The sequence below is a fragment of the Dermacentor andersoni genome, chromosome 11, assembly GCF_023375885.2.
Source record: "Dermacentor andersoni chromosome 11, qqDerAnde1_hic_scaffold, whole genome shotgun sequence".
Lineage (NCBI taxonomy): Eukaryota > Metazoa > Arthropoda > Arachnida > Ixodida > Ixodidae > Dermacentor > Dermacentor andersoni.
In genome coordinates, this window is record NC_092824.1 from 105,318,377 (window position 1) to 105,345,609 (window position 27,233).

Consider the following 27,233-nt stretch of genomic DNA (forward strand, 5'->3'; position numbering starts at 1 on the left):
TGTCGTTTTGCAATTCTTTAGAGCAGATAATTCAATAAAGTGTCCGAAGTCATTCAGTCGTGGCGTTATGAAAAGAGAAATATAACACGAACGTATCGCAATTTGTAATAAGCAGAGCATAAGAGAAAGAAAAGCGCATTGATAGCCGCTGTACTCGATCTAGATTTCATAAAAATCTGCATTTACCGCACTTAAATTTCAAGGCTACTTCTGTATTTGTTTTTATTTTTATTATTATTGTGGTTTTTCTTTTTTTTTTTTTTTTTTTTTTTTTTTTTTTTTAGTCTGTGCAAGCAAGAGCTTTGTGCATGAGCGGACGTATTAAAGTGTGACCGACCTTCGCGGAAATATTGACGCAGGCAAAATAAGCGTGCGTTTCACGCTTAATATTTATTTTAGGATGTATGAAAGAATGCTAGTAGCTAGCGCAAACTTCAATCGGCCAAACTTACAGGAACATAGAAAATATAATCTCAAGAATTGAATTGGCCCATATAATTTATCATTGCAAAGTCTGCATCGAAACGGAGAGCTACCTTATTGAATCAACATAGAGGTTGAAACCCCCCCCCCCCCTCACCCACAGAAGCAAAATGGACTATATTCAAAAGAACAAAAATATATTTTCATTTCGAATGCAAGGCACTTGGTCTTATTTAAAATAATGTCCAACGGAGTCGATGCACTTGTCCAACATATTCTCCCACTGTTCTATGCAACTCTAACTGTTCGATGCAATTCCTCAAGCTTAAAGCTTTCTAGTTTTCCCCCTTCGAAGTTGCCTTCGGCTCGTGCAAAGTGATCAATCTCTTTTCTTTATTGAATTTCCTTTTTTAAAAATACATATATAAAAGGGAACTCGGTCCGGCGAATATGGTGCTTGCAGAATGCCAGCCCATCCTAGAGAGGCTAACTGCCGCGTCATAGTCCAGGACAGTGTGAGCTGCGTCGCTGTCGCGAAGGAGCAACCAATCACCCGCATACCATAATTTTTTAGCGTTTCCCTCGCATATCATCCTTCTTGCGCACACTGTTCCTTAATACGTCCAAGTAAAGCTACCGCTGGACAGTGTGACCAGGAGGAACGAATTCTTGCTGTACGATTCCACAAACGCCGAAGAAGAAAGGGGAGTCGAAGATCATCGTGTTCACACGAACGCCCTCGTCGCGGTTAATTATTTATTGTTCGTCTTAGTGACGAAGGCGTCTTTACCTGGCTCGGTACTTGCTTGGTTTCGGGTTCATAACCATAACACGAAGTTTCATCTACGATGATCCTTGGAAGAAGCTCTTTGTCGCTTTCGATTAGATTCTTTTTTTTTTTTTCAAATCTTGACACGAAATGGAATAAGTGCTTTTTTATTTTGGTTTGGTTTTTTAGATGGTGTGGTAGAGCTTCATCTTAACCTTAATGGCGCCCCCCCCCCCCCCCCAAAAAAAAAAACAAAAAAGCTAAGACAAAGGAACATTTTTCATTCCCATTTCCAGTATACATTCCCATTTCAAAACGTTGGCTCGTCCGCACTGAAGCTTCCCTAGTTCGCTCATTGTTCATCAGCTCGTTTCCATCATGGCGCGGCAGCTGTGACATGCTTTTGTGGTGGCACGTAAGTAACCTAGCAAGAAACACAGTTCGATTTGCTTCACTGCAATTATCTCGTATATGTCCTTGGCAATTGGTGCATTTTAGATGTAACAAGCCGCTTCTCTGGTAAGACAACGTATGAACGCGAGACAGCACCGGCTGAGCCGAGCCTAAATCCCCTTAAGTGCCGTCATACGTTGCAAGATCGCAAAGTATTCGGCAAGCGTTGACGGATAGAGGCAGGAACAAGACAGCATTATTGATTGATTGATTGATTGATTGATTGATTGATTGATTGATTGATTGATTGATTGATTGATTGATTGATTGATTGATTGATTGATTGATTGATTGATTGATTGATTGATTGATTGATTGATTGATTGATTGAACCCACTAGCTATGGTGGTCATTCAAGAAGGAGCATAGTACTGGATCATAATCGGTTGGTATTACGCTCCCGTCATGTCTGTTACCTTTCGGATTGCCTCACTCACGCCACGGTTTCTCAGGCATTTTTCTACTCGAACTATTTCCGTCTTCTTCCGTCTGTCTAGCCGTGTTTATCTGTCTAGCTGGCTATATCTATTTTTAAATTGCCCTTAATTTAATTCCTTCTTTCTCTGTGTCTTTCTCCGCCTACGTTTATTTCCGTTCGTGCTTGCCCACCCTCCCGCATTGATTATATCCGTGCACATTTAAGCCTGCTTCGTCACGTCCCCCTCAGCCTTCTTCCGGCAGCGCCTCTTCACAACTTGCACCGATCGCTTCGGCCCATCGCCCTTGTCGCACGACAACTGCGCGTCGTTTCAAGGCGAGCGCGATTCAAAGCAGCTACTTGTGATAGCGGTGTCTGCCCGGCCGTCGGAGACCCTCCGCGTCCGCGGTGCTAAATTCAGTATCGAACAGCCTTGCTTGTCTCGAGGCTTCGCGAATAGCCTTGCGCGGTCTCTGCTCCGCTGGCGCAGCATAAGTGGCTGCGCCTCATTGGACTACACCCCCCCCCCCCCCCCCTTCCCTACTCGAACCGTTGCACGGCTGTCAAAGTCGCTCCATTTGCTTTATATTTCCACTTTGGGAGCTACGACAATGTGACTCATTGTTATTTATCATAAATTCAATTGTCAACCACACATTACCTTGTAGGCGCGAGCATACGATCGGATCGTGGTTCTGTCACGTGAGACTTCAGACTTTAGTTTTTAACATTATACTTTGTAGAATAGTAGCTTGAACAGCGTGCTACTGAGTAGCCCTTGTAAAAGAGAAGGAACTTGCGGATCCCACGCACTATGGGAATCGATGTGCGCGAAGCTTTCTGTTCTGTTTGCTTTGATTGACGAAAATTAGCGGTGATGTCGATAGCGAACGTTTAACTTCGTGAGCGTTTAGTCCAATGCGAGAGTGGCGAATTAAAATTAAACGTTGCCTTGCGTGAACCACTGCTCTTTGTCTGCGTATAGCACACAGAACGCACAGGGAGACGTGTTTGCTTGAGGCGTTGTTGTGAACCATTGTTCATAATCGCTGAGAGGATTGAGCCTTCTCATTGCCTCACATGGCACTTCGCATCGTGGCAGAAGTGTTAAGCTTCAAATGGGGGGGGGGGGGGAGTACGGGGCTGTACGTGCCAAAACCACGATCGGATTATGACTCACGCCGTGGCGGCGGACTCCGGATTAATTTTTACACCCCGGAGTTCATTAACGGGTCCTTAAATCTAAGTGCTCGTGCGTTTTCTTTATTTAGCGCCTGTCGAAATGCGGCTGCCGCGGTCGGGGTCAAACTCGCGACCTCGAGCAATGCCACAGCCGCAAAGCTGCTGCGGCGGGGACAGAAACATTGATTTGACGTATGACTGCTTCCGTAGTGTCGCCTAGATCCTACGGTGCGCTTTAATACGGATTCCCTTTGTATTTGCACGTTAGTAGAAAGGTAAGCTTGCGAGGGGTAACAGATAATTATAGCTGTCTAGAGACTAATGTGATGACGTCCATGGAGCTCCAGAGGGCATTGTGCACATTCATGCTGTTCAAAGGTCCAAACGAGTTCTCGCGTAGCTTTTCCTCGCTGCCGCACTCCTGTCATGTATACACACGCTCCGAACCCCCCCCCCCCCCCCCCCCCCCCCGACGCGGTGTGCCAGACAACAGCAGCAGCAGCGGGAAAGCCGAGGGAAGAGTTGCAAACAAAGCTTCGCCTTAATAAGTGAAATAGTGTGAGTAGAATGCAGTGTTAGTAAGCAGTGCATGTCATTTTGTGGCGGTAGCTTAATTCTCTTGAACTACATGTACAAACAAAACGTTGGGCCCCTCTGTTCCCCTTTCGCTCGTTCATTGCATAGCGAGGATTTCGACTCCTGCAGGTAACAAACGTGAATGTATTCAACAGCCTAGCTGCTACATAGTTGACGTACTGCGTGACGCCGTCGGTCAGGAGAGGTTTCCACATCCGCCGTCATGACCATGAGTAGCGCTGCAGGCTAACACTCCATAAAGCCCCTCCTTTATGTAACGCTCTTATGTAGCACGTATTGAGCAACAGAAAGGTTTATTGGGAGTTTGTCGTGTCGCTCTGCAATTTCCTGATTGACACTTGCCATTCGATAAGCTGATTAATAAAGTAAGGCTAATTATCTAATTATGACGAATTAAAACTATAATGTGAGTATCTCCAAGCGACGGCAGACGACATTACCTTGCTTCTGTCCAGCTACGTCGCATTCGCATATTTTTAAACTCTGGTTTTGCCCCCCCCCCCCCCCCCCCTCGATACATAGTTGGTATGCCCCTGCAACTACAAGTACGATACTTGACAGTTTTCGACCTCGATGGCAACTCGTGCTCCTGTGTAATACATATATCATCCCAAAAATATGCTGACAGTAACGGCTGTCGTCCTTTCAGAGTCTAAACACGCATTTGTGTTCCGATAGAATGAGGCTAAAAACTATAAAGTTACCTGTGGTAAGTGTATCTTGGGATAAAAGTAAATGAGAGTTCCAGTTGTGAGTCGTATGCACCCTTCTCTTTATTTCGCCGATCCGTGTGATAAGGTCACTTGTGTCCGACGACTGGCGCGTGTTTGTGTTCGCAGTACACGCAGTGTTCGAAGTATAGGGCTCGGTTTTGGGAACACAGCAGACACCCGCCGCCTTTAGGGAGTCGCAAACGCTGGTGAAACGTCGAGAACGTATAAGTGAATAACAACCAACCAGACAAGGTTGCGTTTCTTTCGTCAGGTTTTCGAAATTTAGCGATATTGCATTTTGAGCGAAGTCATTATAGTATTGGTGTAACTGTTTGACTTAGAAACGAATTCAACCAGTTGTAACGGAATATAGCGGCGGGCAGTGACGAAAAGCAAACTGGAGGCGCTAGCTGTGCACATGTCATGTGCTCCAAAGCTGGAACGAGCGCTGTTGCTATAGTAGCTCCCAAATTTCTTTCGAGCAAATAAACTGACACCTCACCGCGCTGAATGGCAAAACGGCATCTTCTGCTTACACATCAAAACAAAAGCATGTTATCGAAGCGATATGTCGCTTCGCGGCCTAGCGTGCATAACGGCATAAGTACTGCCGTGCCCGTAGCAGACAAAAGTGCATTAGCGAAAGTATTCCTGTTGCTTGAAGCATTAGTAACGTGTGGCAGAAAAGGTCTTCCGACATCCCTCCTCCTTTCTTTCGGTGGGGGGGGGGGGGGGGGGGGGGCTTGTGTGTGGCGTCATCACGACGATTTGAAAACTACGAGGCAACATTGCAGTGGTCGCAATTAAAGCCTGAACTCATGCCTGAACCACAGAAAACATGTATATCTGAACTATGGCGTACTGGAATGGGGCAGTGTATCGTCCGTACCGCAAAACAATGGAAGAACCGGGGACGCTTCTGCGATGACGCCACCAGTGCGGCGCTGCGATCGACCGGCGTGCCTAACGCGCGAAATTTACACATGTTGTGCAAAACTTTCTACATTCATAAATTAAAAGGCTCTTAAAGCAATTGAAATTAATAGAATTCCTTATGGTCTGCTCAGCGTTTCGGTTGAAGAAGACAAACAAACGTATGCCCGTTCCGTTCGGTAAGCACGCATATGTTTTCAGTATTTGGAAACACACGAGGATAAGAAGCCCGCAAGGAGTACCTGCACTATGGCTGGCGGGTTGCATGGGATTCATTTCATGTTGCATCAGCTAGAAAGGCGGTCGCCAGATTTCATTGAAGAAAAAAACAAACGCGCCCGCGCGCGCACAGAGAGAGAGAGAGAGAGAGAGAGAGAGCTACTAATCCAGCGCTTCCCGTGCACATAAAGAATGTGCGAACGCGGCAGGAAAAACCACAACAAGCAATCAGCGAGCTCCGTACGTACATGCATGACCTCCGCGAGCTACAATCATAATTGCAAATCTCGGAGGCCCTGTGTTGCACCATTATTTTCCGCTTGCCAGCAATAAGTCCAAGCTGCAGCGACAGATGGCGCTGCAGTAGGACGTCGTGCTAGGTGGCGCGCGCTGCCGCCGCCACTTACCGCCACTTGATTCAAAGGGTTGAGACTCACTCATCCATACGTACCTCTTCTTGCCATGCATAGAGTTTCTCACTATAGTGAGAAACTCTATGTTGCCATGACGGCATCATTCCAGTACACCATACCTGAACGACAGAGGAAAAAATATTTGCGTCTTTATCAATGCCTGAACCCTGAAAGGCATGAACCACGCCAGAACTGCCTGAACCTGGAGCGGCTGTTACAAAACAAGCAAGAAGGTGAATTCACGCAAAAATATTCTAAAGTTATACCTGGCCGGAACTAATTTTTTAGTTTTCTCAATTTATTATTACTTTTCACGCTTAATTTGACCACTTTCATTTTATGGCTTGCAGGTTGCGGTGGCGCTTATTACCATTCCATTTCAAGGTACTTAACTTCTGCGCTTGCTCTACTTATTGCGTTAAAAGATGGCGGCGCCCGCTGGCGCAATAATTTCTGCTTGAAGCACTGAAAGCACTTAAAGCTTCTGATAGTCTGCGTCGCTGCTTCTTTGTTTTTGTTTCTACCATCCAGTGTTTTCAAGAACCGTACGCCACAATGGATGCAGTATGGTCACCTATCGCTCGTATTTACGACCCCTTAAAGGCTGGCAGCATCGATGGGACAGACGTCAAACCTCACGACCACGGCATCGTCCGTGCAATGGAAGTAAGTTTTTGGCATATCGGTATAAAAGGCTGGCGTGCGTCGTGAACAGGTAATGTAAGCAGCCAGTCAATGAACTTATTTGTTTCTTTGTCGTGTGTAACGGCTACACTGTGCATACATCGTTGACCTGTATGCTATTGGTTTCATTTCGCTGAACTACCGCCGCTATAGCTCGTGCTGGCGTTGAGGGTCTGCCAGAATTACTGTATATGCTACTTGGTAGTATATACAGTAGCTCTGCGGTCTGCTACAGTCACTCTTTTTGTTTTGGAGGCGTCATCATCTGCCCCAACGCAGTCCCCTTCCTGCCGTCATTTTTGGTAACGAGCTGTGTGTTGCTGTGCGTCGCAAGGACGGCCTCTTGTCTCCTTTCCATCATAACAATATGGTTTTTGTTCGTTTTTGCTTTTTGAAATTATTTGAAAGTTGACTAAACGTTAGGCCACAATGACCGTACGAGAATGAACGTACGACCGTACCTGACCGTACGAGAATGAACGTCGTTAAATCGAATGCAGCTATCTGAGAGGAGAACCTGGCAATCAATTTCTTCTCCATCAAACAGCAGTATTCTTCTTTAAAGAAATGAAATAAAACGTGATTAGTAGTATAATCTGTAGCCAACTACATACATACACGTTGAAATACAGAAAAATGAGTCTGCAAATTGTACACACACACACTTATCTAATGGCAAGTAGCACAAACTAAGATAGACACTTTCAAGTTCCCCTCTGTAGAACCGAAATACGGAACCAAGCAACTTACGTAATACCTACTTTTTAATATCAACAGACGCAAGATCTAATTAATGTGAAAGAACGTATGTCAACGTCTCTGTTCGGAAATGTTAAATCTTATCTGTTGCCCTATGCACCTGCATAGAATATGTATGTCCTTAAGTAGCATGTAGCTTACGTTGCATGTAACAAAAAAGTTTGTGTGTGTTATTAATTGTCGCTTATTTTCTGTACCAAGTTATTTCCATACAGTGCATCCTCTATATACTATATATTTTCTTACAGAATGTTCATGCTACTGCTGAACAATGCATGATTGGTAGGGCCTTTGTCAGGCAGTCTTTTCTGCCTTTAGCCATGCCTTTCCCTGACCTTCAATGTGCTGGAGACAATAAAAATGAAATCAAATTGAATGTGCATAAAATTAAAAGTATTCACTGCCTTTATGACCGTGAAAATGAGAAAATGACTATAGCAGAACTATAGTGCCTAGAATATACTGGCTAGTGTGCCGTGCACCCGCTCTTTTCAATGGTGGAGCGTGGCGCCGCCTGCAATGAATGCCCACGGTGGCCGACAGAGGTCGCTGCCACACGGGTGGGTGCAGACTGCGCGTGTCGTCTGCTTCGCATATCAGTTTCGCAGCTGTTCCGTCGGTTTCTATGTTGGCGTTTTCAGTGTTATTACAGCGTTGCATGTTTGTTCTTGGTGTTGTCAAAGAGTGAGTGCGTTGCTGCTGTGTTCGTGTGCCTGTAATTACGAGAACTATTCGGCGGCGATGAAAAAATGCCGAAGAGACAGTGCAAGGAGAGGACCTGCTTTGTGCCGTTGTGTCGAAGCGGTTACCACTCGAACAAATGGCGTGTATCCTTGTTCACTCCACCACTAATACGAAGCGGCAGCAGAATGGGCAAGAATGGTCAGGAGAGCGGACAGAAGGCCGGCACCAACTGCTGTGGTTTGTAAAAAACATTTCGAAAACAGCTTAGTCGAGCGCGCGTTCTCTATCACCGTGAACGGCGTTGTCCACGAGATTCCCCGCGATAAACCACGCCTGAAACCCTACGCTATACCCACGATGTTTCCTGAGTATCCTAAGCATGCACCTTACTTTTCGTGAGTACCAGGGGGAAAAAACAAGAAAAAAAGGAGCAGTAGTGCTTTGATCTACTATACTGTTATGTTGCAAAAAAGATCACTGCCCAAAATTTTTGACCACAGTGTGCAGGCTTCCTTTGCGTAAGTAAAGCTGAAGCTAGTGCCGACGCTGCTTCGCTATCGCACTACGCATTTTGACAATGGAGGCCTTGTCTATCTTAGTCAGACCTTGTCAACCGCTGTGAAGGCCGTGGAAGATGCTTTTACTGTGTTCTTTAGCAAAAACAAGTTACATGTAGCGAGTCTAGCTGATTTTTCAGGTCAGCTGCAGACACTGGCCTTTCCCCAACTAGGGTGCCCAGAGCATGAAAAACCAGCTTTGACAAGAAGTTCTACGTTTTCTTGAGGTTTCGGTTTTTTTGTAAAAGGCATCAACAAAGAGAGGGAAGCGCAAAGGCAACGGCAGAAGCTCTTTAAACTGCTCCACTGCCACTAGATCTATCTTCTTCAGGTATGTGTGCATTATCTCATCTAGGGCTGTCTTATATGCCCGCGTTTGACTGTTGTTAGGCGAGAATAAAATATTTGTTACGCTTAAATGAAAGATCTGTTTCCCATTTTTGTTCACTTATATCAGACATAAAAGGAAATCTGCACGTGTTTACCAGGTATTAAAAAATGTATAGTACACAGAACACCGCATGCAGTCCATTTTACAGGCAAAATTTTTTACTTATTATCCTATCCTTGTGGCCCAATGGGCATTATGAGGAGATGGGTACATGGTTTACAAACAATAAAAAACATTCACACCTATGAGGACGACAATACGATAATAGGCAAAAATAGCAGCAAATAAAAAGAGAGGACAGCGATCGAAATTCAAGTCATTTCAATGGATGATCGGTTACAGCGGTTTTCAATGGTTATGCATTAATATAACATCAATAGAACAGTAACGTAACCTTAGAATTCGTTTACTTTATTTGAATGAAAAATGTAACCTAAAACTTACCCTTAAAAGAATTACGCTGCCATCATGGCTAGAATAAAAAACAAGTATCCTTAGCTACCGCCGAAGAGACACGTACGAAGGCGAACGCCTTGTAAAGCCTACTATAATTCACCTTAATGCACCCTAGTCCTCCTTCATCCACCTTAATCCTCCTTAATTAATACACCTTAATCCCCCTAATTCAACCTAGCTAATACCCCTTAATTCAATCACTATAATCAATAATTAAATTTGCTAATAATTTAGCATCTCTTATACACGGCTGGACATGCTTTGGTTCGTTTCTGACCTTCCTTAGATCGTGTGATGTGTTCTGTACCTCGCAAAACGGCCTTGGAACATGGAGATCTAAGGCATTTGCCTTAAAAATTACGTTTTCTCTTCGCCAGCATAGAAACACATCAGGTTCCCCGCTCGAAGCTGAGCTGAGATAGCACACGCTTTTCACACAAGCGACAAGCGCTAGAGAAGCCTGTTGTTCTTAAAACAAACCACGCTTTATAAATCAGCTGCCCTCATTTGAACTGTGCTGCTGCTACAGCTAAATAAAAACAAAAAGCGCAACAGCCCGCTTGCCGATGCGGTGGGAACACGGCGGTCCACGATGACCGGATGGTGCCGCGGCACCCACCTGCATTGCAGCGCTCCTAGCGGCAGCCGCCGGCATTCATTGCATCCGGTGCCACCCGGGAGGCCGCGGACGGCACACTAGCCAGTATATTCTAGGCACTATAGCAGAACTAAGGAGCTGCACTTAGAAAGTTCATTTAGTTTACACACTATATGAAGGTTCATGCAACCCAGAAGAAATAACTTTACATATAACATTACATCAGTGCAAACCACATCTTTGAGGCAAAAGTGGCTTGGCACATTAAGCTGGGAAACGATAGAGAGCAGCTTTATGCAAATCGAGGTAAGAAATTTGTGAGCAACCAAGAAACAAGGCATTCTTACTTGGGCTAGCAAAAGTTAGAAAAGATAATGATAACTACTTCATATACTTGTTCAGTGATTGACCCCTTTGCACATTTGTACACCTGCTGCACAAAGAGACTCAGTTTAGCAACCAGCACTTTAAGCTACCAGTGGACAGTTATTACTGGCAATGCTTATAAGAATCCAGTATAGAAAACCATGAACAAATATTCAGAGGTACCTAATGTTTCATTTTATGGGTGCGCAAAAGGAGTTGACAAAACCAAATCAAATATGAACAGAGTAGTGGCAAAAGTGAATCAAATATTAAATACTTTTTTAATTGTGATGAGCCATTTTTGCCATTAACATAAAACAATGTTCACACATGTGAGTATATATTCACAATGTTAGCAAGTTTTTGTCATTACATTACACGTTACAAGGAGTTGTTCATTAAAAACACAAATGGACCAATAGAAGTAAATTAAAAGTTTATTCGCATACTCGGAACTCATTTGGGAATGGGAATTAAGGCAGTTTAGCTTGAAAAGTCTGCCTGCCTCTGTGAGGTAGCATGCTCCACTATGTAACTTCCCATGTCCCATGACTACTGTGGCCACCATAATTAAACTTTCACACTTTTGCTCCAATCTTATACTTGATTATGCAAAATTGGCAATTTGAAGTATTAGTAAACTGTTGGAAAACATTCGTATCTATGAATAGTGACTATCTGATTTGAAACGAATAGAGCAATATTTCGTTTGTTATTTGAAAGCTTTGAGTATTTGCTCACTCATATTTATTTCTTGAGAAATGAGCTGTGATATCTTTTTATTATTTTTCCCCCATAAGGCTTGTCCTGCGGCATACAGTAAAACCTGGATATGTCAAACCCACATACAATGAATTATTGTGTATATCGAACAGCTGTAAAATCCTAGAAATTTTTTTTTGTAAAATTTTTATTTTAGATATCGAGTTACCTATGTATCGAACTTTTTTTACGATCCCCTTCAGATTCCGACTTGGGCTGTAATTGTTCATTTATATAAAAGCGTGAAAGCTTGCCTCATGCAGAAGTTGCAGCTGAGGCTTGGCGAAGTTGTCCATGAGCCAACACCTGTAACTGTCTGTCTGGTGCATTCGGGGCTTGGCAGCTTAGCATCCTTTTGAATGACCAAAAAGTATTTGACTCATGCTCTTAATTTTGAACGTCGATGAATCTCTGCGGCATACATACAGCTGAAGTTGTCCAGTGACATCCCTTTACAATGCAGATCATGCTTCGATCATTTTGATTTATAGCTCTTTTGGCACCACAAGGAATGTTGGCGAAGTCCTGAACTGTGATATCAGCAACTTAGTATGCTCTTTAGTGTGTTGTCTTTATGGATTGCTCATTGGTCTTCCATTGTACTTCACTTTCAGGCTACCTATAAAACTAACAGGTACGTCAAAACTGACCCACGAATGACGATCTTTGTATCTCGGCTGTGTCCAACTACAACTGAGGACACCATCAAAGAGGTTGGTTACGAGAACATTTCGTAAATTTTAGATGCTACGACAAGCATGAGTACCATTGTGGACATTGATAAAATCTGCCACATTGTCAAATTCACCATCTAGTCAGCCCTGTCTGGCTGAGGGAGCTGCTACGGACTCTCTGATTGGCTCAAGATGCCGCCATTACAGAATTTGACAATATGGCCCCACAATACTTCAGTGCAGGTGCACCATCCTAACTATTGTCCATCATTGGCTGCCACATTTACCCGCTTAATGTTAGTACTGACATCAAAACAGATAAACGACTGTCCCTGCAGCAGTTTTTGGAGGTGCAATGATCACTCGACAAAACCATTTCTCAATTTTTGATATCCATTGGGTGGGTTGTAAGCACTACGCGAGAAACTACAGTAGTAAACGTTGTTTAACCAGCTGTGTTTCAGTTTTTTTATACTGCTGCAGTTTTGGATGGGTTGCATACACTTTACAAGACTGACGTTCACAAAAGGATGGAGGCTTGAAGTGATGGACATTCATCAAACACGGATTGTTGCTGGAACTAATACTTCAACAAGAGGACTTGTCTTTGTCAGGGCAGCAATTTACATGTCTCGTGATGGTAAGCAGTGTGGAAAATGAAGGCAAGCATAAAGACTAATGATATGTGTGTTCCTTCTGCTGAGATGAGTTTGGAACCACTGAACTGAAAAACAAAGGACTAAGGAAGACAGACAAAGGCACAGCTATACTCAGAAAACTAGAAAGGAATGTCAGAATATAGGATCTATCTGAGCTATTTGGTTCACAGCTAAGGCGAGTTTTCCACAGTTTAAATAAAAAACAAAGGACTAATGAAGACAGAGCAAGACGTCGCTGTGTTAGAGAACTAAAAAGGAACGTCAGAATCTAGTTGGTTCATAGCTAAGACAAGTTTTTAGACTCAACCTTAGGCCTTTGTTTTTCAGTTAAGCTGTTCAAAACTCGTCTTAGCTATGGACTAACTAACTCAGTTAAATACTATTCTTCGGCTTGTCTTCGTTTTTTTGTGGTGCCTACCATCATGACATTTTCCATTTCTTTCTTACAAGTTCCTGCTTTTCAAGTTCCTGGTCTATGATGAGTTCACCTCGTCGCCTGTTACAACACCTTGTATGGCTTCTGATGGACCCAGTTTTTCATGAAGTTCCTTGAGTCATTTGCACAGTTTGTGATATTACATTATTACTAAATGTGATTTTTTGTTTTTTCTTTGACAATATGAGCAGCATCCTAAAGCGGGGGAAAAAAATGTATTGTCGCTTTTGCCTGCTTCTTGACGAAGCATGCTGACTTTTAAGGAGCTAAAGGTCGTTGTCACTGGTACTTTGCCACATTGAGGACATTGCTATCTGGTCTTATGTGACTGTGAAACTAAAGTAAAACTAGGCACCTAAATCACCAGTACAGTTCACTGGTAAAGAGAACCTCGACTTTGTATTTCAGGACATATTGCAGCTTAGTTTTGATGCTGAGACCACAGGAATAGCTTTTTGCCACTACAGGTTTGCCTAACCTAACATTTCAAGCATTTTTTTACTGGGAACTCTTCAACTACATGACAATTTAGGTTATGTTAGGCTTAATACTAATTTAGTGTTTACTTTAACAATGCAGTGTACTGTATGTTACAATGGTTATTACTTACACTGTTAAAATTCAGCAGTGCTTTAGATTTCAAGGGTGCTTCTTCAGTGATTTCGTTGCCTCATTTTCCCATTTTTGTTGCCCATGACACCCCTGGTAGTTCTAGTTTCAGTGAAAATGGCTGTTCAGGTTGTGTCGTGAAATGCTAGTGCTCAACACTTTTTTTTTCTCCCTTTCTTGGTTCTCACAGTTCTTTACTCATTATGGAGACGTGAAGAGCTGTCACTTGGTCAGGGACGTCGTCACCGGATTCTCCAAACGCTATGCTTTTGTTGAGTTCTACGATGCGAGGGATGCTCTGGCTGCAAGCAGCGCAAACAATATGCTCATCGATGATTGTAAAGTCTTTGTAGACTTTGAAAAAGAGAGAATGCTACCCGGTTGGATACCCCGTCGGCTCGGTCAGTTATCAACCGTTTTTCTTAGCCTGCTACTCTCGTCAAAGGGGCATGTCAATGTACTTTCAAAGTAAGAAAGGACAAACTTTTAAGAAAGCATTAGTTTGACATTAAAGAGGATTGCTAAGTTAAGCTGGATTTGTAAACTACACCTCCAGAATACTACCAGAAAAGCCAGCCTTGCTGTGATGTGTGATTTGGTAATCCGAAAGCAATGCAAAGACAACAGATGACTAGCAGCACTGATGTGACATCATGGATTTTGACAGTTCAAGCTTTAGTCTGGTTAATAATTTGTTAATAAATGATGATTATGTTGCACTCTAACTTAACTCAACCTGGGCTTTCACTTTGTAGCGATGCCTTTTTTTTATCATCATCATCATCATCAGCCTGTTCTATGTCCACTGCAGGACGAAGGCCTCTCCCTGCGATTTCCAATTACCCCTGTCCTGCGCCAACTGATTCCAACTAGCGCCCGTGAATTCCCTAATTTCATCAGTCCACCTAGTCTTCTGTCATCCTCGATTGCGTTTCCCTTCTCTTAGTACCCATTCTGTAACCCTAATGGTCCAACGGTTATCTAACCGGCGCATTACATGACCTGCCCAGCTGCATTTTTTTTTAATACGAATGCCTTTCGACACTTTTTGCTTTCGTGTGTGGCTGCGTTTTATGCTCTGCCCCAGACGAGTTGTTGATTGACCACTCAAAAACACGAAAAGCACCTAAAGGCATTAACCTTCAGAAAAGGCATCGCTACAATATAGTAGCCCTGGTGAGTTTCAAAATGTTTTTCTAAACTATAATACCCAAAGGTGCAAAAATTACTTTGAAGTCTGTGACATCATCCTAACATTCCAGTACAGCAGTTAGGGCACAAAATTCAATTATGGTAAATTTACCCTTTATTTACACCAATGTAATGGCGACCTTCCTTCTGCTAAATGAATGCAGATCGAGTGTTCAAAAGTACTTCTCCAGGGTAGTCTAACATAATGTTAGAAATTCACATAAATGTGATTGTGTCTTTTACCTTGTCTTTCTGTTCATCTTGTCTTTCTTAATGGGTTTACATATGTCTAAGCACATCAACCAACTTGCCCATCAACATTTAACTTATCACACTTTAGCATCCCTTTAGCGTGGCTTTTATCCAAAATTACTGAAGTCCTTGTTGCAGCTTTGTTTTCTTTATGGAACTGATTTTGAGATGGAAATGTGCAGTAGGAAAGAAACTCTGGCTGCAGTGATAATCTGGATTCACCAAATAATGTACTTGTCATTGTGGTACAGGCCACATTGTACAAAGCCACATCAACCATTAGCATTCTTTGATAGTTCTGTGAGAATAGTGTGATAATGCCTCATAACATCGTTTTTTTCATCAGAGAAGCATTTGTATCAGAAACAGTAGGAAACAGTCTTCCCTCCAAACAGCTTTAGAAAACAAATTACATTCTCTGAAATCAATGGTCTCTAAAAAGCTCACTGATAAGTCATTAAATTTCAATTTTATCTTCAAATTTCGAGAAATACCTGCCACTATAGCTCAGTGGCTACGGCGCTGTGCCTTTAAGCACAAGGTTGTAGTTTTGATTTCTGGTCCCGACAGTTGCATTCCATGGACGGCAAAAGTCAAAAAACACATTTTTACTTGTGGTGCACACTAAAAAACTCCAAGCGGTCGAAAATTGCCTGGAGTCCTCCGCTACAACAGCTCTCATAATCCCAGTGCTGCTTTAAATAAATTGTTTCATCTTATCATGAATTAAACAATCGATCAATCTATCCCAATGTGAAAAATGACGAATGCACACAGTATCTTTGGCTCATGTCCTTGCTTTTTTTCCTTGCTTTCCAGGTGGCGGCTTTGGAGGAAAGAAAGAGTCGGGACAGCTGCGGTTCGGTGGCCTCGACCGTCCTTTCAAAAAGCCCATCATCCTCGGTTCCAAAGGTGGAGCTTACTCATCGGAGACATTTAACGATAGAAGTCGCCAGTTCCCCCATCGCCGCGAAGGTCGTTACTTGGCATCTGACCACAGGGCGAGGGATCATGACAGGAGAGACGATTTTATCCGCGAGAAAAAGTTGAGCTACGAACGGTCGCGTGACCGCCACCACGAAGGAGATCACAGAAGTGACCGCTCTGAGAGGTCCTACGGTCGACCCTACGAGAGCAGCAGTGACCGCCGGAGGAAGCATGAAGGCCACTCTGGCTGGAAACACCGGGACGAACACGAGAACAGAGAACGCAGAAGTCGCAGGTGTGCGCATTTCTTTTACTGCGATGGTAGTTGGAAACTCAAAACTGGGTGTTTGCTCTGGCTAATGTTGTCAGTGTCAAGTTGTCATTATCTCATCCTAGTCACTGGGACACCTTTCTCATCCTCAGCATCACATTTTTCATATGGCAAAGTAAGACAAAACTGTGTCCACCACCACAGGGATCCAAACTTGTGTCGCTGTGGCGATGTACTGTTGGAAACTGGCCACCTGACCACTGAAATATCATGTACAGGCACCGACAAAAGTGGTATACTCCACGCAGCGGGAGCCAGAGCAACGGCAAACTGCATCGCAACGCCATCTACAGGCAGCATCTGAGATCGAGACAGCCAATGGGTGTCAATTTAAACGAGTCAAGCGACATGCCTGCAGATAATAAAGGGCACCCATTGGCTGTCTCGATTCCAGATGCCACCTGTAGAAGGTGTCGCGATGCAGTGTGCCGCTGCTCCGGCTCCCGCTGCGTGGGGTATACCACTTTTGTCAGCGCCTGTACATCATGTAGCTTTGGCGATTGGTACTTTTTGTGAGGTTTTGCACTCCATCCAGACTCATAGTGGTGGTGTCTGTGCATATACATTGTTTGTTCGTGAAGTTCTGAGACTGATTTATTTTCTTCTGTAGAAGTGATTCCCTGAAACATATATTGGTGCACGCGTGACACCATCTTTTGGCACTAACTTGTATTATTTTTGTTGGTTACCTTGACAGCTGCTAGTTGGCATTACACGGGGAAGAGCCATTGCTCCTAGTCGTTGGCGCATTCAACTGTGAGTGACGGTGTAGAGATGGACGTTCACCTTAAACAGCGTCTGAACTTCAGTGGGAAGCTTGGCAAAATTGCCACACACATGTATGAGCTTTTTTGTGGTGCTTATGGCAACAAGACGTCATCACGGGTGTGAGTGTACGAGTAACGCAAGAGGTTTGTTTCAGGGAGAACGTCAGTGGAAGATGACACAAGACAGACATGCCCTTCAACCTCACGGAATGAAGAAGACGTGGCTCAGATCAGGGAACTTTTGCAGCTAAATCGCACCATTACAGTCAACATGCTACCAGATGCCCTCAACATCAATAAGACAACATTCCAACAAGTTGTGCTTCAGAACAAAAGCTGAATGCCAGATTAGTGCCGCATTCTCTCACACAAGACTAGGACACAGTCATGTTGTGCTGATTTGCTCTCTGAGGCACACAAGGATGCCTCATTCATTGACAGCGTCTTTGCTAGAAACAAAACATGGTGCTTTTAGTACAGCCCTTGAACGAAGAGGCAGAGTGCCGAATGGCGGTCCACGAGCTCTCTGGCATCAAAAGACGTGTGGCTGGAGAATTCAAAAACAAAAACAATGTTGCTTTTTTTTTTTTCGAATGCCAGAGGTGTCACACACCATGAGTTCATCCCACAAGGGCAGGTGGTGAATGAACAGTTGTATATCTGTGCGCTCAAACACATAGCACAATTCACTGCGACGTCATCACCCTGATGTATGGGCATGTGGACAATGGAGTCTTCTGCAGGATGATACAAGGCAGTGTGCTGTCCTGACTCACAAAATTTCACACCAAGCACAGTGTAACTGTGCTTTCGCATTTTCTACACTCCCCTGACCTCTCCCCTGCAATTTTTCTCTTTACATATGTGAACAGAAACCTAAAAGGATGCTGTATGGAGAGTGTTGAGGCCATAAGATGTCCCAACAAAGGAGCTGAGGGCCCTGCCAAAAGAAGCTTTCTCTGACTGCTTCCAAGACCACAAAAAGCATCGGAAGCTGTGTATAAACTGAAGGACAGACTACTTCGAAGGGGAGCTGCACAAGAGATTTCAATCTAGACCTTTTTTTCATGGACTCGTTCTCAGAACTTTACGGACAAAAGTTGTATTTCAGAGGCTGCAACTAGGAATACTGTAGTAGGTGAGGACAACGTTGTGTACATAACAAAGAAGCTTTTGCAAAACACAAAGTGAAAGCTAATGTCTGCAAAAGTAAGACTAAGCAAACACACGCACAAATAAAAATTTGGTGTTGAGCAAAGTTTCCTATAACTAATTACCATTCTTAGAAAGTAAAAATGCTTAATAATATCTACCCACAGTGTTGCAAGATAATGGCCATGTAGTTCTACTGGTGTGAACAGTGATCTAGAAGATAGGAAAAAACCACTTAATAAGTGATAGTAGGCGTGGTGGTTTGTTGGCTTGCAAGAAAGATAACAGGGTATAAAGAATGCCGTAAATGTTGATTCAGTGAAAAAATTGTTTGAAGCGGATCTTGGCTTCAACTGACAGATCGCTTTCATCAAAGTCTGTCAATATTTGTTCTGTGCGCATGGATGACTTATTCATCAAATGTGAGGGAAGAGAGCTCATCTGTTGGCAATTTTAAATCGCCCAAGAAAATGAAGGGACTTGCAGTCGAATCACAGTAAATCAAAAATTCTATGCTCCATACACATTTGTTTGAATTATCTAAAGTCATATAAGTCACAGTCCAGAATAGTTAAGGTTAACTGCACATACAGGTATGCACACATACTGTCAAATCTGTTTATAACGATCACATGTTACACAAAAATACCTTTGCTATATTTGATATTTGTTATAAGCATATATTCATTACATACTGATGATGGAACATTTTATAACTTGTTATATCTGATAATTTGTTGCATCCATGATAGTTGTATTGAGCTTCAACATTCGTAACCTTGGAACAAGCTTTGCAAGTATACAAACAAAACATGGTCGCTTACTGAGCAGTTGGTTCAGTGGCACCATTTCTAAGTAGCTTCCGTTTGCGGGAATATACTTTGACGTAACCAAGTGGCTCCAAACATTCCAGCAACCTATTTACACACAACTTGGGCATGATGTGTGTACAGCGCTCGGCAATTGAAACACTATACTCTGACAGCGTGGCGGTCGGCGCTTTTTGCGCCATCGGTGATTGATGGGTGATCACTGAGGAGGTTGAATGCAGTTAGAATGCATCAAACAAATTCTCACTTTTGTGTGACACAAAAATGCATCATCTCAGTGTCACCAGCGCCCACCAGTGGCGAAAGTACCGGCTGCCATGTTGTCCGAGTATCGCGTTTCAGTCGCTGAGCGCTGTACATGAGGTCGCTCTCATGAGCTGCCTCATTTAACATAAGGAATGTACGAGAGCTGCATCGCCTTTTCTTGACGATTGTGCGCATGTGCCAATTGCGATAGAGAAATCTGGGAGCTGTGCCTATAGGTACTACGGAGGACTATGCGCTTTGCTCCATTTGTCCCTGTGTTGTGGCAGCGTGCACTATTCGAAAACCCGTGTTTAAGGTTTGTTCAAAGAGATCACAGTGGTGAAGACATAGTCTGTCATGGGGAAGCATGCAAAACAACAAATTAGTAGTAACAATGTGTCATTATTCATTGGTCTGTGGCCGCCATCTACCTAAGCCTCCACCCCGTCACTTTACTCCCCTTAGCAGGAACCTTCCATGTCAGGCCTGGTGGTGAAGCACAGGTAAACAACAACTTCTGCAAAAGGGAAAGGATATAATAATGCAGTTTTCTTTTTTTAAAGGGAAAAAAGAAACATTTCATCATACATTTGGAGGACTGACCTCCCAATCACCAGTGCAGTTCTTAGATCGCTAAGCCATGAAAGATGAACAGAGAGAAGCTTATTCCAGAATATTTATCAGCAGTCACGTAGTGCAGCTTTGTTCGGTACAATAGGGCCCCAGGCCTCGTCAAGCTGCTCAACGAGCAGCTTTTTGTCTGCGGTCCGTTTTTTCTTGAGGAAAATAAAACTGATTCTGATTTTGACAAACGGGCAAAAGCATGTTTGCCTCTGTAGTACCTAGGTGCAGTGTCCACGTTTTTCTCGTGCATGCGCACGTGCGTCAGGGAAACGTGGCATCTCTCTCTTGTGCCTGTGCCATTGACAAAATGGAAACAAGCAGTATATGCAGTCGAGCACCTTTATAATGAAGAAATAATTCTGTCCAGATTCTATCGTGAGCTGTGCAGTGCAAAACCTTTACAACGAAGTGACCTGTGTAGCGAATGATTTGAGATTCCCCAAGTGCTTCGTTATAAGATGTTCAACTGCATGTTGTTGAACTAGTTGGTCCATATTGCTTTGGTGATTGTGAGTAAGCGCGAACGGTACTGAAATTCACACAGATGTTAATATGTGTGCCGTCTCAAAGCGAAGCTGTTAAGGGTAGTTCCGCAATGGTTCACGTGGCACAGCAGCAAAGGCCAGCATGTGGCATTGTGGTTGGTATGAAATGTCAATCAAGCAGCAGCCACTAGCACTGCCTGAGTAGGAGCCCGGAAATGGCCACATGACTCAGACACTAGCATCGCTGATAAGCTATCACTGAAAGAAGCTATCACAGAAGCTTCTTACAATATCTACTAGAGGGAAATCTGGTGCCTCCATCTATGTTAATTTTCTAAAGGGCGATGAGCCGCCTTGGGAATGCTGATGGTAGTGTATGGGTGTGCAAGACTGTCTCAAACTTGACTTGACCTAAATCATGGCCATGGCTGCACTATAATAAAGCTTTCATAAAATGTTTTCATTCACCTGTATTACTTCATCCAATAAAGTTCACTCACCTACAGCATGTAAGCAAGCGAGGAAAATGAAAACAGACAACAAACTGTCACACAGCTGGCACGAACAAACCTTGTCGTTTGTCCTCCAAGTTAAGCATCCAGCCAGTAATATTTAGGTTTTATATAATTGTACATCCGAGCACAGACACCTATGTATAAGTAAAAAATTATTATTTTAATGTTAAAAAAAAAAGACTGCTGTTTACGTGCTGTTTTAGTATAGAATCAACTGTGACAAACGAAACGGGGCTAGCCAGGCAAGCTTTCCTGGCCCACCTAGAAAAATGCCAATCGGAAGCCACCACATCCCAACATTCCCACGCATACATTGCAAAAAACTTTATGGTTGGAATGTGCAGACTTGAATATCTGTGAATTCTTGAATTCATGTACATGTGCAAAACAAGTATAAGTATGGCCACTTTTAGGACATGCTACCATACTTGTCCATATTGTACTACATCAATTTTGAATCCTTCTAACTCCTGTATTTGTTTTTGTACCAATATTGCTTCTCTGGTATTGGCGCTCTTATGTGTGCCATGCCAGCACAGTAGCTTTTTTTTTTATGGCAGTCACAATAGCCAACACTTCTTCCATGCTTGAATTCCCTGCATCTCTTGCGGTTACACAGCACTTATGAAACTGGCTCTTACTTGCATAAATGCGCTGGCCTGTGGTTGCCTTGGGTATACTGTGGTGTTAAGGAACATGTCAGTCTAAAGTGCTTCGATTTTCATATAGCATGGAGCAATGCGGTCAGTGAAGCACCAAATGCTAGAGATTAAGCATACAAAACTTTTTTTTAACGAAAACAGTTTCATTCTGTGTTCCTTTTTCTTTTCACAGGTCACCTGTTTAACAAGAGTGTTGCATCTCTGTGGGGCACCCTTCTTAATAAAGTGATTGCGTGAATCCTAGTGCCTTGCACTTGATTTCTTCTTGCAGTATCTGACCTGAATAAAAGGACTTGATCGTTAGTGCGTGTTATTTGCCCTCTTGTGCATTTGCTCACAAAACTGATGCCCCCCTGCTCAACAACAGAAGCCTTCCTGTAGCAGAATCATTCGGAACGTTTTCATTTCCATCGTTCTATACTCTCAAGACTCCAATAAGTGTTTTTATTCTTTGGATAATAAAATGAAACAAATATTTGACATCAAATAGTGAATTCCTGAATCAAATACGAAGCAAGTAGCAGCAGTGAGTCTATTCATATTCGTATTTTCGAATATGCACCCAGTCCTACTCTTTATGTGTTTTAATGTAGTGCATCATGTAAGGAGTTCCAGCCTTTTCCCACAATTTTGCCGCCCAGCCGCTATTGGCGTTTTATTGCGTAGGCATTCTAGGGTAACTTAGGAAATCTGTTCATCCTTCCGCCCTGTGTTTAACGCGTGACACGATGCACTCCATAGGTATAAATGGGGTCCTATGGGGGTATATCCCATTCATTTGCTGTGTACACAATTGTGTACACCAAGTTAGTACATCAGAATGAAAGCTCTGATGAAAATGTAGATATTTAAAATGTGTCGCAAACACCTTCAAACAATTTTGATTAGAACTGATCTGCAAGATTGAATTGTATGTGTACGTTGTTTTAGTAAAACCAGCTGTTTTCCTGCTGGGCTGTTTGGCCCAGCAGTAAATGTTCTCAAACCTTGCTATAGGTGTTCTCACCTTCCAAACAATCAATGCAGTGTGATCCTGCTGTGCCTTAAATGTAATGCATACACTTTCAAAATTTGTGACGTCCCGACGCCGTGGTGCAGAACCGCAGGGCTTTGATGCCACTTTCATTTCTGTGCGTTTTCCGACTTATCAAGGCCCTTCTCGCGATAAGAGTGGCTGTTTCAAATGTGTCATTTATCTAATGCAGGTTAATACTCCTGCTTAGTGTCCCCTTAATTTTGCAGATCGGTCAGTCGATCATCACGTTTGCCATCGCAATGTGCGGGCCCCTGAGAACGGTTGAAATTTAACATCTTGATTTCCCTGGACGCTGAGTGGCAGTTTCCAGCGAAAGTGAAATGCACCACGGCAATCCTGCAAGCGCTCAAACATGGCTTCCAAGTTCCCGCCATTTTACCCTGTAGAAGGGCCATACTGGCCAACTAGCTGGCCAACTGGCTATTGGTCCAAGTATCTTTATTTCTATTGTAAGCTCTTATAATGTGTGAATAAAGCTTCTTCAATAAATAAATAAATCAAAATGTGCTTCAAGGCTTTACGTCTGCTACAGTGAGCCAGCTGTACTATATACATCTGGTTTACTTCTGATAACCTCTGAGGTTAGCGTCCTCGAACATGGTCGAGCATCTTGAAGGCCATACCAATGTGCCGGCATGTGTCAGCGTTCTAAGACCTTATTAAAACATCTGTAACATTGATAGTGACAAAAATGATAGGAAGTAAATGAACATAAAGGCATAATGCTTATATAGGTAAAACAGTTTATTCCTGCTGTAAAGTAACAATGTGTTGCAAGTAAAAGGTGGCGCTTGCTACTACACCCATGCAGGCGCTGTATCGCGCGTGTTTACTTCAGTTAAAATCTTATCAACTGATTGTATGCATTTCATATAGATGTGTCACGTTTATTTTACATGAACGCATTTCTTTCTTTCGATGAGAGTATATGTTAGGGTACCAAAGATTTTCTTTCGAAGTTGGTTTCGGTCAAATATCTCTTGTCGTCTGCACTATTTTAATACGTCTAGATATCTTTGCGAACCAATGAGAGGCGTGCGTTTTGCCGGCACTTTCTGCATTCCGACCAATCCCAGGGCCATTCTTTCAGGACCGGCGCAAGAGGCTGCGAGGAAAAAAACCGAGCGGGCATTCTTCATTTTTGTGTTGTTTTGCCTCGTGTCGTGTGTTGTGTCTGTTCGTGCAGTTGCTGTGTTCTCGTGTCGTCGTCTTCGATGCACGAACTGTCGCCGTTTCAGCATGTGACCCTGTGAAGCGGTCGCTCGCCAAAGCCGACAACTTGCTACGCTATTCACCCGCCGCCAGTACCAAAGAACTTTTCTTCGGCGGCGTCTGACAGTCACGGAGCAGACCGCGATGATCGAGTCGAGCGCCTTGAGTACAAGGTAACGTCACTGTCTCCAGCTGCTCTTCCTTACCGCGACGCCAACACACCGGTTGCGCAGCGTTCAATGCGGCGAAGCGGCTACGCGAACTCGTTCGCTGCGGCCGGTTGCCCCCAAAACCACGTGTCAGCGGCGGCTTTTAACGTGGCGCGTTCGGGTCCTCGCGGTCAGCGTTTTGTCAGATAAGCTGGCCGTTAGGCCTAGGGCAGCTGTCGAACGCGCAGCGTTGCAATCTCTGAGCGCGCTTCTGCGCGGTTAGCTCCCACTGCCACGGTCTCTGCGAAGGCGGGGTGGCGGGCCCGGCCCGGCGTTTGACGTAGCGACGGCGTGCGGGGTGTGTCGGCGTCGGAGAAGCCCTTGAACTCCATACGCACATTGGGTCGTTCCAGCCGCGGTCTTTATCGGCAAGCTGCGATCGGAACCGTGTCCTCCGAATACGTGGTCTCTTTTTGCAAACCATATGGTAGCCACCGGCCGGAATTATACTTTCTGTGAAGCTTCCTGTTTTGCGACGTCGTGGAGGCCGTGCATTGTAGTTTGCTCGCCACGATGCATGCCTTGGCAACGAGCCTTGCCACCTGTTTCCGGTACCTGCCCGAACGTGCACACTTGTCACGTAAGTCCAGTGCCGCCGCTAGGTTGCAGGAGCCCTGTGTTGGGACCCCAGTTGCGACACGCGCTGCGCCGACCCATATTTGTTTTCTTGCGATGGACGTGTCCCTCACCGTCGAGGACGTGAAATGAACGAGGCGCCAAGACTGCCGCTTTGTCATCCTTAGCCTACAGCTGTATTGAAGTCAGCTGTTGATCGCTGGTGGTGCGATGCGCGCCTTTTTCTGTGCGTTTCCTTTTGTGCGCGCATATGCGCTAGCTGGTTGCGGTCTCATTACAGTTGACACATATGCTAAATTGCTAGCAAACAGACCACGTGACAAATTTTCGCTCCACGTGTTTCCATTACAATGGATAGCACCGGTGGACAGTATGTTACATTTCCGGACACTTTTCACATGTGCCGTGCGTGAACAATACACGAGAGCTAGCTAGCCACGTAGCCCACGTAGCCCGCTACGTGGTTGTCATTAAAAAATGATTTGCCAAGAAACCGCGTCAGCTGGCATGCAGTGCCGACCACTTGTTGCTTTCCCAATATTGGGCACTGGTACAGTAGTACTGCACGCTTTCAATAGCATCCCTAGGCACGTGGTTGCGAGTTACTGGATCGGTTACCTAAAAGCGCAAAGCAACTGTGCCGGTGTTAAAGAAAAGGCTATGCCTGATGCAGAGGGCGATGTTGAGATTTCTGACAGAGAGGGCTCTTCTAGTGAAAAGTGAAACCTGGGCAATCAGACAGGCCATCATAAAGAAAGCAAATACATGTTCTCAGTGTGAAGGGCTATTCCATGAAGAGGTTAGTAGGTTGGACGTGTGCAGGATAGTGTTGGCTCGCCTTCTTTCAGCAACCTTGGTAAATGATGGCCCAGTCTCTAACATGACCAATGCTGGAATTCTGTAATATTCTCCCAGCAAAATGCCCCTGTGGCATAGTATAGGTGGGATCAAAGTGAAAAGTTACTGCCGAGGCCCGACCTCGGGCACTAGCCGCATCCAGTTTGCAAGCCAGAGTTTGACTGCAGTGCTCGGCGACGACGAGGACATGCATTCAGTTGCTAACACACTGCCTCCCAACTGAGAAAAATTTGTATAGATGCAACATTCAATTTTGCTATCTCACTTCTGCGTCACCACAACAGTGAACTTTCAGTATTGAACCTCTTGTGAACTATGTATAGATAATTTGCACATGGCTGCTTGCCATGCTGGTTCTCCAACACTTTGTCTAGGATGCTAGGATGTCTAGGAGAGGCTCGGAGAGCACGTGGTTGTGCTGAATTTGTGTGTTGCCACAAATTACAGGTTGTGGGATGTCCATTATCAATATTTGTTCATATACATAACTGGATTGATTTAATGCCTTGTGTTGCAGTCCTTGGAACTTGGACTTCTGGAAAGATGGCAGCACTTCATCCTTGGGGTTCGAGGACCTCCTGGATACAGAAATCTGGTAAGCAAGAACTGTTGTGCTTTCTTTAAAGATGAGGGATGCAGTGGGCACTTGTGAATAGGTTGTCCATTATGCTAATTACAAGAGCAGTCTGCATAATGCTATTTGAGATTGCCAGGCTGCGTTGTGTTTATAACAGTGCTTTGTATTTGTGAAGCTTACTTAATGTGCAAGAAAGCAAACTTGCATAACTAGGGTTAACAGTCTTGAACCCAGTTCTAAGCACCAACTGCTGTCGCTGTAAAAATATTTAGTTATACCACATTGGCTCAAAATACGACGCCAATTATCAATGCCATACGTTTTAGCATGGTTTTGCTCGGACCAACTACAATGTCATTTGCCGTAATACAGTGTTCTGTCATCATACAAAGCTTTCGCCAGCAGTTTGAGAATCTCCTATAAATTTTGAAGCATTCCACTTTTGGCAAAGCGTAATCGTCCTCCCTAATTTTTTGAGCCTGGAATTGACCTAAGTGTTAATTCTTGAGCCTGAACTTGCAGTCACAGATTTGCTTACTGTTGTCAATGACAGACTGAGAAATGCAGCGGCAAGTGTCGCTCGAAAGAAACATGTATACGTTCAGCAGCGATTCACCTCATCGCTGTTTCTTCTCTTTCCTAATCAAATTCTGGCCACGGTGGTCGCATTTCAGTGGGGGCAAAATCTGAAAACACCTGTGTGTGTAGATTTAGATGCATGTTAAACAACCCCAGGTGGTCCAAATTATTCAGGAATCCCACCTACGGCCTGCCTCATAAACAAATTGTGGTTTTGGCGTGTAAAGCCCCATAATTTGAATTTCTTCCTTGCTAATCCTGGCACTTAGTTGGCACAAAACTCCTCGCCATCTTCGGAGGAGCTTTTTAAAGCTAATAGTTTTCTTTGCCCCTTTCAATCTTATACACGTGGCTGATGGTGGCACGAGATAGGTGGCAGTTGGACTTTCACCACCAATACAAAGGCACACACTTGCAGAGTGCGTGCTCTCACCCTAATGAGTTGTGGC

General features: G+C 44.0%; 2 protein-coding genes across 8 annotated transcripts in view; both read left to right on the forward strand.

The window, feature by feature from the left end:
- LOC126539240 (U11/U12 small nuclear ribonucleoprotein 35 kDa protein-like) overlaps positions 1-22,040 on the forward strand; it is a 118,375-nt gene extending 96,335 nt beyond the window's left edge. For 5 of the 6 annotated variants that reach the window (XM_072285357.1, XM_072285358.1, XM_072285360.1 and 2 more), the window contains 6 exons: positions 6,471-6,504; positions 6,652-6,786; positions 11,992-12,090; positions 13,946-14,156; positions 16,018-16,420; positions 17,379-21,980. In XM_072285357.1, the coding sequence (XP_072141458.1) occupies positions 6,676-6,786; positions 11,992-12,090; positions 13,946-14,156; positions 16,018-16,420; positions 17,379-17,400 (846 nt within the window). In that variant the 5' untranslated portion in view covers positions 6,471-6,504; positions 6,652-6,675 and the 3' untranslated portion in view covers positions 17,401-21,980. Of the gene's footprint in view, positions 1-6,470; positions 6,505-6,651; positions 6,787-11,991; positions 12,091-13,945; positions 14,157-16,017; positions 16,421-17,378 lie in introns of all 6 variants that reach the window. The other variant, XM_055075286.2, reaches the window with a different exon arrangement.
- A 1,657-nt stretch (positions 22,041-23,697) lies between these two features.
- Positions 23,698-27,233, forward strand: part of LOC126539250 (uncharacterized) — a 30,658-nt gene continuing 27,122 nt past the window's right edge. The window contains exons 1-2 of one of the 2 annotated variants that reach the window (XM_050186027.3): positions 23,698-24,158; positions 26,146-26,223. In XM_050186027.3, the coding sequence (XP_050041984.1) occupies positions 24,130-24,158; positions 26,146-26,223 (107 nt within the window). In that variant the 5' untranslated portion in view covers positions 23,698-24,129. Of the gene's footprint in view, positions 24,159-24,321; positions 24,775-26,145; positions 26,224-27,233 lie in introns of those variants that run through there. The other variant, XM_055075290.2, reaches the window with a different exon arrangement.